At 36.8% G+C, this 12,462-nt stretch overlaps 1 protein-coding gene across 4 annotated transcripts in view; it reads left to right on the top strand.

The window, feature by feature from the left end:
* fz2 (frizzled 2) overlaps window positions 1–8,325 on the top strand; it is a 281,786-nt gene extending 273,461 nt beyond the window's left edge. For all 4 annotated transcript variants that reach the window (XM_074171206.1, XM_074171209.1, XM_074171197.1 and 1 more), the window contains one exon: window positions 4,814–8,325. In XM_074171206.1, coding sequence (XP_074027307.1) covers window positions 4,935–6,767 — 1,833 coding nt within the window. In that variant the 5' untranslated portion in view covers window positions 4,814–4,934 and the 3' untranslated portion in view covers window positions 6,768–8,325. The remainder of the gene's footprint in view (window positions 1–4,813) is intronic.
* Window positions 8,326–12,462: the final 4,137 nt, after the last annotated feature.

Raw genomic sequence — 12,462 nt, 5'->3', positions numbered from 1 at the left:
CTCATTACTGATTTTTGTCATAAATAATACCTTTTAATCGTACTAGTATTGTGTATTATCTATAATTTGCCACAACCTACAACTCTACTGCTTACTATTTTCTGATTCTGCTATAAACTGGTAACGTAAAATTTAGATATGACAACGCGCTTTACTCTCAATTATTATTGGTTTTACTATAGTCGACACTGAAGTTTTACTAACAAGTTTATACCTGAACTCAGGTGAAATTATTAGTCGTTAAGTAGGTGAAAAGACATATGATTCACATTGTTAATTTATAATATTTATAAAGTCGTTGATATGCAATAAAAAAAGGATTGGAGACAATATGGATCCCTGGGGAACACCAGCGTTGATGGTAAAAGCCACTTAACATCACACCATGACAGCCACTTACAGAGAACAACTATTTAGTGAAAATCTGAAAATGAAGCCCAAGAAAACTGCAATATCATAATCAATCACCTTAATCAATATTGTAGTTCCATTTATTATGGTGTAGCATATATTTATATTAGAATAACTGTGATCACGTCGGAAACGGATCGGTATTCAATCATCTAAAATCATCTAATATACATCTCGTAAAGAACTAACTCTTGCTCGGAATTATTCGAGATGAATTTCCATGATTGTTTTTCTGAATGAAATTTTCTGTAATCAGGTTTTCTAGAATTTCGTTATAATTTTGAATCTAGGCGAGTTCTTTGCGCTGCAGTTTTTGCGCTGTAAAAATAACGAGTTCTATTCCGTTTCAATACTAGATATTGTCAACGAATCGGGAATGAGTAATTTGATTTCTAGGCTCAAGACGTTTCTGTGGATTTAATACTCGCATTTAACCAAATTTTCCAGTGTCTCATATGACAAGATATCAACTGTCTCTGAAACGTGTTAGGAATCACACGTTAAAAGGTAAGACCTCGTTAGTCCTTAGCTCGCACAAGTTTCTCAACTTCTGAGAGTTGTCGTTCGTATGGGGGGCGGCAGCTGATTAACGGAAAAACAGATTTTTTTAAAAACATCATCTGCAGGTAAGATCTTCATCATGGATTGGTCCCGGTGTCCTCTACATGGAAAGTGTACAACAAGTATTCCTGTAGTAATTTTGTGTCGTTTTCTGTTTAAAGGCAGTTCCTCTGACGAATGTTTTTCCATTTTTGTGTTTCATCGACCTAGTTCGTGATCCGGTTCCGTACCAAAGCTTTTGGTACTGCTAAAACTGGTTCGAGGTCCATTTCAAGAGTTGTGGCACACATCAGTGTTTGGGTTTTTTGTGATTCCGTCGGATATTCCGGTATAGAGTCGATGTATTCCTGCCTACCAGGCTTTCGGTTCTTCATGTCATACACAGGCGGCCTGTTTTCTCTTCATCAGTGTCTTGATTACTGTCTGGCAGGTTGTGTGTATATAGATTCGTTCATTTCGTTGGGGCCTCAAGATGAAATCTCTACACAATCTTATAATAGCAATGAATGGTGTTTTACCTAAAGTATTAACTCATTTTTTTTTTCATTTTGTATTTTTCCAAGGAATTCTCTATGCTCTCACTGACATACTTCTGACAAAAGATGATTTTTCATTAACCCCGCTTCAGTTGATATTTTTCATTGTGTAACGGCCTCTTCTGGAGTTAGATAATTTATAGTTTGAACTAATGAACTGCAGTAGAAACATTACCCTCTACAATACTGGGCACAACAAATCCCATCACTCTGTAACTCTTGAACTGCTATATACGATTCTGAAACCAGTTCCGATCGATTTGACTAACAACCATGGTAACAACAAACAGCATTCATTCACCGGTTATTTGCATGTCCCCGTGCAGAATTTTGGTTCTTTTCTTTTTATTTTTTCCTCTCGAAATACTCTGCTCGGGCACTTCGAGGTACAGCCCGTGTACCTGTCTTAATTTATTGATTTCTGGTATTGAAAAACCGTAGATAGTCACCTGTCGTGCGAGGTTCGATCGTGTGAGGTCGTAGGTGTACAAACAAATTTCAGAAGGGGATCTTGTTCTCTAGAAATGTTTCTAATACCCCCTTTTTTAATTTCAGCCGTAAAATTAACGGCACTGGGTTCGAACTCGTGAACTGAACCGGCTCACAGACTATACGGTATGTTGTGGAATCTCTCGTCTGTGAACACTCAATCGTACATATACATTGTAGAACGTTTGGCCCACATACGTGAAACAATTCCAAGTATTGTGTTATCTAGTTTTCATTATGGCTTTAATAGTTGCTGTATTATTTTTGAATTACACTAATACCATATATGAATGTATTCAACAATCAATCCACTGGAGAACCCATAGATTTCAAAAATTGCCTACAAATGGACGACGATTGATTAAAAAATATTACTAGAAGTAGTGTGACAGGTAATTACGAAACCAAACACAGTTATAAGAGACGCAGTTAGTAAGAAAGATTAACTATTGCTTTGAAATATTTGGTTCGCACGGAAAAATATCTTTGTAAAATTACAGGACCAAACGTTTACAATTTGCGACCGATGTTTAGTACTGTGATTATATAGAATGATTTGAAGTAATTAAAAATTACATAATAATGTTACATGTCTAATTTATGAATAACTACAGACCAATGGATTTAAAAAACAAGGTGTCACATACTAAAGTATGCGAATTTCTGCTGTGATTTTCACTATGAAATGTAATGTTCACATTTAATTTTACATATACATTTGAGCTGTAAATTTCCAGTGCGATATTTACTGAAAATTAGCCTCTGTGAATTTTATTTGTTCGTCATTTTTCATTATTATCTATGTTACTATAAACTTTATATATACCTGCTGTCGTCGAAGATATTTCTTTACAGGCTTAATTATCTCTGTTTCATTTCATTTTTAGTAATTCACTACCTGGGTTTTAGCACACATGGACAAATGATGTACATTTGATTGCCCTTGAAGCGTTTTTGCTGAAGTAATTTTGGTTTTATTCTCGAGTTACTGAGAAAACAGCACAAGAACTCGTCACATATGCTGAAATACGGGATTTGAAGCTTTTAAAAATCGACCACACTTCGAAGAAATTGTTGAAACTTTTTCAATCACAATCTCGGTTCGAGAATAAATCTGCTCGTTATCCGTGGAAAACTTCTTGATTGGAAGTTTCGAATCCCCTGACGGTGTAGATAAGAATGGATGTTTTTGATAGGAAATTTGATTTTCCAACAAATGAAGGTTGTTTTTAATATTTTAGTAACAAACTATGAACACCAATTAAAGGGTGTTGATTGCAATGAGTCTGTGTGCCACAAATCTAAAAGCGGATTAATGAAATGTAATTAGTCAATTTCAAAATTTAACAATTTTGATACAGGTTTTAATAAGGTCTATTTTTATGCATAATCTTAACTTCCAACAAAGTATTCTTATTAAATGCCAAAAGTAAGTAAAACAATTGTCAAATGAAATTACTAATTGAAAAAAAAAGTAAATAGTCTATGTGCCTATATCTAATTTCAGCAAAATTAGTACATGACCACTTCGAATAATCAATTGATCCAAGTTTCTGAATCTAGGTACAATTTCTCAGCTTCCTTTTCAAATACCTGATTCTGCCATTCTTGCAATCTAATTTTCATTAAATGTTACGCGCTTTGCCGGTCTACAATCAAACCTTTTGTCGAGACCAAGTCCTGTCATTGCCTGTCAATCAAAACCGTAAAGACGTTTTGTCTGGCGGCAAATCTATATACGTTAATCTGTTTCTATATACGGGTTGATTCGCTTCGTTATTGGAAACCCCATATTCGATGAATCGTGTCCATGTTTACATTTTAAACTAGATCTATTTGTGAGGCGGATTCATTTTCTTTAATCGAATTCTACGACTACGGTGACCCACATAGAAGTGATGTGTCTCGCTGGTACGGGTTTTTTGCTGTTCGAAGGAAACTTTTCACCTCTAATATGATGATTGTCAGTGAACATCCTTAACTGACCATAAACAGTACACATACTTTGAAATTGACTAAATACAATACAGGGTTTATCGCTGCAACTTGTCGAATGACTGGTCGAGTTTCCCTCATATTTATGTTGTTTTTGCATTTCACTTGGCCTAAATCACGCTCCATCTAGCTCCCCTTCATCGGAATGGATTTCTTGAAGTATCTCCGGAAGAGCCGTAGCAATAACGTGGGACTCTCGTTTATTTTTTCAGTGATTCATATGGCTCTTGGCTACACGATATTGGATTCTTTTCCAGCTCATCAGGAATAAGGAAGCAATTTTGGAATGGTTCCAATAAAGTGTGCGATAATATTATGGTTGGACACGTGGCTTAACGAAAATATTTCCGTTTGATAGTAATATAGCGAGATTTTGAACGAATGTGAAGCTAATATTGAAAGGATCCAGCGAGCACAGAGACGTTTATTAGAGTGGCTGTTTCGTTTCTTTCAAATATGCATCTCATAAAATTTTGATTGTCCTAAAAGTATTCCCTTTTGAATATATTCGATAATTCAATTACATCGTATCTAATGAATGTAAGTTTTAATCGTTATTTGATAGTCAAACTCACTGAATATACTAGAAAACCATTGATATTTGTTCCGAATTTTTTGACGCCCCCTTCGTACTCCGCCACTGTGTTGGTGACAAACTAAACGAACCGAATTATTCTATATTTAATCTAATTCGGGGAACGTACTCAACAGACAGCTCCTAGTTAAAAAGACGAAGTGTAAATGAAGATTGACTGGTTCAATTGACAAGTCGCCGTCCCTGTTTTTCGTGATTACACTAACGAACTGTTTTGTTGTTTCAGGGTGCCATGGCGCAGCGGGATGTCCGAACAATGTCATCGTAGTTGAATCCGTCTGTAGCTATTGAAGAATCGTCCTCCAGGAGAATATTGCAGTCCCCAAGTGCATGATCTGGCCTACACCATGAAAGCCACAAGCTGCATTCTTGTGGTTTTAATACTGTTCACTCTAGAGACGCAGACCTTTACCGCCAGTTCGTCTTACATGTCCCTCGACCAATCAGAGATGCGATGCGAAAACATAACCGTTCCTATGTGCATGCACATAGGCTATAACATGACTCATATGCCGAACGAGCTCAACCACGACACTCAAGAAGAAGCCGGATTGGAAGTGCATCAGTTTTGGCCACTGGTTGAAATCAAATGCTCCCCCGACCTCAAGTTCTTCCTCTGCTCCATGTACGTGCCGATTTGTCTACCGGACTACTTCCAGCCCTTGCTGCCCTGCAGGGATCTGTGCAGGAGAGCCAGAGCTGGCTGCGAACCTCTGATGACGCAGTACGGCTTCGTCTGGCCCGAAAGGATGGAGTGCGATAGATTCCCTGTCCAAGGCGGCGACACCATCTGCATGGACCAGCCCGCTCAACCGAAAGCTTCGTCTACAGCCAAACCACCTCCGAGCCGCACCAAACCCCTCCGACCATGTAAGGGTTCAAAAAACTGTCAAAATCCCCTGGCAGACGGAAAAAAGGGCGCAAGAGAGTGCAAATGCCAGTGTCAACGCCCTCTAGTCGCCATGGGGAGAGAAACAATACACATGGTAAACAGAAGCGTCGCCGGCGTCGCAAACTGTGCATTCCCGTGCAAGGAGACCTACTTCAACCCGGAGGAAAAGGAGTTCGCCAGTATTTGGATTACGTTGTGGTCCGGTCTATGCGCCGCATCCACCCTAATGACACTCACCACGTTCTTCATCGAAACGGAACGCTTCAAATACCCTGAGAGGCCCATTGTCTTCCTTTCGGCCTGCTACTTCCTAGTCTCGGTGGGGTACTTGATAAGGGTGGGATTCGGGCACGAGGAGGTAGCCTGCGAGGACAGAATGATCCGATATTCATCCACGGGTCCGAGCCTGTGCACGTTGGTTTTCCTTTTGGTGTACTTTTTCGGGATGGCGTCGTCGATTTGGTGGGTGGTGCTGTCGCTGACTTGGTTCCTGGCTGCGGGGTTGAAGTGGGGCAACGAAGCCATCGCCGGCTACGCTCAGTACTTCCACATAGCAGCCTGGCTGATCCCCACCTTCCAAACTCTGGCCGTGCTTTTGTCCGGTGCTGTTGATGGAGACCCGGTTTCTGGGATCTGCTACGTGGGGAACATGAACATGGATAACCTTCGGACTTTCGTCTTGGGCCCTCTCGTGGTCTACCTGATACTCGGTACTAGCTTCCTGCTAGCGGGATTCGTGTCTTTATTCAGAATAAGGAACGTCATCAAGAAGCAAGGCGGTGACGGCGCCGGATCCAAAGCCGATAAGTTGGAAAAGCTCATGATTAGAATCGGCATCTTCAGCGTGCTGTACACTGTTCCCGCTACCATAGTCATAGGCTGTCACCTTTACGAAGTGACCTTCCACGAGGAGTGGCTCCGATCTCTAGCTTGCACGTGCCCCAATAGCGACATCCTCCCCGTGAAAGTGCGGCCGCTCTATTCGGTCCTAATGCTCAAGTACTTCATGGCGCTAGCCGTCGGTATAACCTCTGGAGTGTGGATCTGGTCCGGGAAGACCTTGGACTCGTGGAAGAGGCTGTGGAGGCGGCTCTTTGGCAGGCCGGACTTTTCTGGTGCCAACGCGGCGCTCATCAAGAACAGAGCTTGCAAACCGCCTCCGCCGCAATATCTAGTAGCCGGACCGGGCAGCGCCTCTCTTCTGGGGCCCACGGGCAGTGTAGCCTCGGCGAGCCAGCACCATTTGCATCACCACGTGCTTAAACAACCCCCGTTGAGCCACGTATGACAAGCGGGAGAAGGGGCAGCGCCTATGGTGGTCAGTCATCCTCCTCAGGGTTCTGGACCTTCCTTAAGCAACTACGGGCCTATTTGAGTGACCGCCTGGGGGCCCCGCGATATGGTCACAGCTCTCTAGTCTCTGGTGGTGTCATCTCATTCGGCACTCGGTTTTTGTACAGACGGAATCGCTTTACGGATTTGTTGTGTATTTATTTATTATTTTTTGGGAAATTGATGTGTAAATTTCAAATTTGTGATTTGGGAATGACTCATACTCATGTCGAGGCCCTCGGTCATGTTCAGTAGAAAAGACACGATGTAGGTACGATCCTAGTTGTTGAATGTTACTGTGAGGCATATATTTGGATTCGAGACTCCATGGAGTCTTACTATATTTATCCCGGACACATTTACCTAGAACGAAAAAATTCCTGTCAGTTTTTATTTTTGGAAAACTGTTGAGTGAATATTTAGTAGTTCAACTCTTATAAAAACTATTTGGTATCGGTGGCCACGTGTTTTCTATATACCTGAACCAGAGTAAATCTCCACTGATTTATTATCTGTTGTGCAACGTTATCAATCATTCTGTCTCGACACTGCCTCACACACAAATAGTATAGGAATTGTCCCTTCCCAATTTTCGAAAGACGCGGATTAAGTGTCTGAATACCAAAAGTGATGAATAATATACGTAAATAGTTTTTACTTCGACTAGTACTCTTTTGTGGTAAACGTGCGGCTGAATGTGAATTTGATATTTCATTAGAATAATTGAAGCAAGAGAAAATTGGAAATCAGCCATATTTGTGCCATAGTAACGTGTACAGGGGACCATCTTTTGGTGATTCTATTGAAATATCGAAGAGGGTGTATGTGGTGTGTGTTTTGTAGAAATAAATGTAAAAATATTAATATATTCTTGTAGTTCTGGCTAGCGTATAGGTTTTTATAATACATTGTTGATAAAAGTGGACCCCCATAACCTTTTGTACTGCTGTCTATTTAATCAATTTGTAAATATCACTGGCGCAACGAGGCATATTTGTCGAAGTCGGCTGCAATACATGTAATATTTATTGATAGAAATTATCATATGGATGTATAGAATAATAACATATGAATGTATAGGCGTCCTTGTTGGATGTGATGAAAAAAGTGATTTTTTGTATCCAGATGAGTCTTCTGTTGCTTTGGAGTTTTGAACGACCTCCCCACCAGCGTGGTCGGAAAAATCATCAAAGCAACAGTTGAGAATTATAGCTTTATTGAATGTATATGAGTGTAGAACATATCAAAACGACCGGAAAAAGGAATTTCGCACATTTCGTTTGTTTTTGTAAATTTTATTTCAGAAGGTTTTTATTTTTTATATATTTTTTTGTTTCCACAAAATGAAATTTTATTCATGACTGAGCTCAAATTATTGTGTATATTTTTTTAATGGAAATCTTGTACAGCATATTATTTGTAATTGCGTGTATAGTAGTGATAGCTATATGTAACTTGTCTGTATGCTTCAAAATGTATACGATTTTAATTATATTTTACTGTTCGAATTTATACATATGCGTTTTATTTCTCTCTCAATATTTCATAGAATATATATATATATATATATATATATATATATATATATATATATCCAACTATCAATAGAGCTTCCGTACATTTACAATTTTCTATCAATCGGGCGTCCGGTTTCAATGAGGCGTCCATATATGGACGCCGAATTGTTTCACCATGCCAGGCAGTTCAGAGGTTCCCTATCTTCCATCTGACAAAATTTCAGATGGGCGCCTATTTATCAATTTCATTGTCAAAATTATATGTATTGGCGTATATTCTAGTTGAGTCTTTTTTATTTTGGTGGCGCTCGGGAGGTACGCGTATACTTGTGCCGTATATTTTTCATACATGTGAGCGATTATGAGGCGTCCATATAACTGACAACAATGCAATAGTTTTTGCGAGAGGGAAGTCTCAATGATTTGTTAGAAATATCGTTGATTTGGTATGTTTGTAGGTCGGCGCCGGTTTCATACACAGGGTGACAATTTGAAAACTTACAAGGTCTATCTCTGAGCAACCAAATAAAATATAAGAAATCGCTGAAAACAACTTTCATAATACAAAGGGAGAAACAAATGATGTGATGACTAACTTGTTTTTTCTCTCACACCCTTGCCCCCAGCCACCACAACTTCATATTTTTGAAAGGCAACCACCTACTTGTGATACATTATCTGAAAGCTCTTAAGATATGCTCTTCAATGGTACTCTTCAAAGCTACATTCGATGCAGTAAGTTTTGGTTCATCAAATAAAAGAATTCATTCAGAATAAATTTTATTTTCTATTATTAATTTAGTAAATTTTCAAAAACATGATTTTTACCATCGTAGCATTAATATTAAGACTTGAATATTTTACGCCTCTTCTATTTTTTTTATTCGTCTCGATAATAGATAGGGATAGATAGGGAAGGAGAGTGGCACCTTGTTTTAGAGGTCTTTCGAATACCTTTACTACTCTGTCAACAGAAAATTTTTGTGACGATTAGTTTTCGAGATAATTTGAAGTTTTAAAGGTATTTGCATTGAGTTCAACTCTTTTTAAAATAAATCAAATTGTTTTTAAGGTGCAAGTTACGTTCAGAACTCTCATAAAAAAAATAAATTTTTGCTTTTTATGACAACCTGCTAATACGTGTCCATTTGATGTCGAATTATTTGTTTATTACGAGGAGATTTCTCCGGGGGATGGGGTTGGTTACCACCATTACATTTTAGGTAAATTGAGTGGCACCTACTTATGAAGGTTGAATTGCCTCTTCAAGAAGTTGTTAATAAGAATCAAAGGTTGAATTTCCATCAATGAAAAATGAACCTATAATATGATTGCCTAATATTCCGGCCCAGATATTCAACTTTTGGGGATGTTGGGTATGTATTTCTGCGTATTGTCTTGGGTTTTCATCCGACCAATAACGGCAATTGTAACGGTTCACGCAACCATTTGAATAAAATGAGCTTTCGTCCGAATAACAGATGTTATAAAGCAGTTCGGGATTTTGCATTAATATTTCACTCATGCCCTCACAAAACTCCTGTCTTCGGTCAAAATCATCCTCATTGAGTTCACGAACAAGTTTAATTTTGTAAGGATGGTATTTGTGGTTTTTAAGGATTCTCCATGCGATCATATGGCTTATTCCTGCCATTGCGGATAAACCTCTGGTACTTAACCTGGGATTGGCGATGACTTGACCAAACACTACAATCGCATTATCGTCATTCACTACCCTTCTCTGAACATCACTTTTTTCATTTAAAACCGAACCTGTCTCCCTGAATTTTGTGACCAAATCCAGAACGTGATTTCTGCTTAGGTGTTTACCAGGTTTTTGCTCGTTAAATAAAATTGATGTTTTATTAGCATTTTGGTCGTTGCCAAAAAATGAAGCAATAACTGAAACCCTTTCGGCAGTAGTGAAAGAAATGTTTAAACAAATAACAATACACGACCCGTTTCAACAAAACAATCGAACGTTGTTATTTAACAAAAAATTGATAAGAAGAACTGCTTAAATTTTTTTTTATTTAGGCATACAAGTTACCGAGTGGTCTGTATAATGTATTATCAACATGGCAATTTTAACTTCAAATTATCTCGAAAACTAATCGTTACAAAAATTTTCTTTTAACAGAATTGTGAAGGTATTCGAAAGACCTTTAAAACAAGGTGCCACTCGACCTACTTTCCCCATCTAAATAAAGGTCGTCGGACGCACCTCTCTGAGGGGGTGCGTACTACAAAAAATCTGATTAGTCTGAAAGGTGTCCCCCTTCAATTAGAAATCGACGTGTCCGAGCTTTTTTGAAAATCTTACTTTTTATATTCAAAAACGGCTCTGTTAGGTTTTCGTTGTTACACACTGTATATAGAAGAAAATGTAAATGGCGAAATGTATGATCACATGCTAGAAAGATCTATCGAACCTCGGATAGTTCATGAATTAGAGAATCACAGAGACATACACGGCAATTTATCTTTGAAAGAAAATGTATTACATTTTCAACAGAATGGGGAACCTTATTATTTTGTAGTTCCAGTTATTCGATGGTTAGATAATAATTATGCTGATCAATGTATTGGAAGAAGAGATTCTACTGAATGGCCTCTCACATCCCTGGACCTATCTCCTCTAGATTTTTTCCTCTGGGCCACTTACTTAAAATAGGTTGTTTTAAAGACGACGCAATCTGATTCAATAAAGCCACTGAAGGAAAGAATAATCCAAGAATGCTGAGCTATTTTCAGAGAAACATTTGCCAATGTTTCGGAATGACTTTCGGAAATGAAAATTGCGAAAGTTATAAACAATTTAGTGAAAAATAAAAAATGGGTCCAGTTTTTTGGAAATATCTCAAAAACTAATTGGAATTTTCAAAATCGAAAAAAAAAAATTCGAAAAGAGGGAGAAATTTCCTATCGAAAAGTCCTGACTACCGGAACTGTAGGACCAATATTTATAATTTTCCCGGAGCTCTGAAATAGAGCTCTAAATCGGGTGTTTAGCCGCGTGTAGGCCGTGCGTGTTTAGGTTAATTTTACAAAAAAAAATTTATAGCATATAAAATATATAAATTGAGGAATGAAAAAATTCAGTCATATACTCAAAAGATAAATTAACAGTAATCTGTCGGTAAAAAATTTTTAATGCAATTATTAGATTTATTATGCTATTGTTAATTAACAATTTTTCATCACTTGATTATCATTATTGCAAGTGTGATATTTTTCAAACTAAAAGTGTGGAATTTTTTTCCTTCCATAGAGTTATGATTATAACGGTTAGGAATTGATTTACTTCCAAAATATTGAAAAATTATTATTTTTCAGTTATTTATTAACCATTTACTGCATTTTTGAATTAAAAAGTTTATTAAATAATCGAAGAACAATTTTTTTTTGATTATTATTATTAGTATATTTTTTTTTCAAATCAGAAGCTACATAAAAATATTTTTTTCATCACCTATTGTTTAAAAATTTGTTATAAACAAATGCGTTTATAACATATTTGAATTTATTTTGGATCCTAATCTTTAATAAAAATTATGATTAAAAAAAAATAGCGTTTCTTGAAAAATTGTGTGCAATGCAAAAAACCGCATTTGTTAATTTACAATTTTTTTACCACTAATTGTCAATATTTCAAAAAAAAAATTTGTAAAAAATTAGAATAATTCGAATGAATAATTTTATAAAAAAAATCAAACTTCAGCTGAATATATTCTTTTATTAATGGAGAAAAAATGAGTCTAGCGATTTTTCATTGTATCTCCATTAGTTTAATGAATATAATAATTTAAATGATGAAAAAATAGATTGATTATAGAGCGCCAAAATTTATAAAATTCGATAAAAAATTAAAAAAATTAAAAAAAAATACAGGGTTGTTTTTCATTCATTAATTGCAACAAGAACAAAAATGAAATGAAAAAATTCATTTGTTTATTACAAATTGTTTATTTATAAAACAATGAAAAATTTTGAAAATTTTAATTTTTTTTTGTTCCAAATAATTGAAAACATTTAAAAACATTTAAAAAAAAATTGTCAACTAGTGGTGAAAATAAAAATATTAACAATAGCGTAATAAATCGAATAATTGCAATAAACATTTTCACCGACAGA

This window comes from Leptinotarsa decemlineata, unplaced genomic scaffold (assembly GCF_025532065.1).
Source record: "Leptinotarsa decemlineata unplaced genomic scaffold, Ldec_3_MD MMD2_P_RNA_scaffold_12, whole genome shotgun sequence".
Classification (NCBI taxonomy): Eukaryota; Metazoa; Arthropoda; class Insecta; order Coleoptera; family Chrysomelidae; genus Leptinotarsa; species Leptinotarsa decemlineata.
This window is presented reverse-complemented; position numbering and strand designations above follow the sequence as displayed.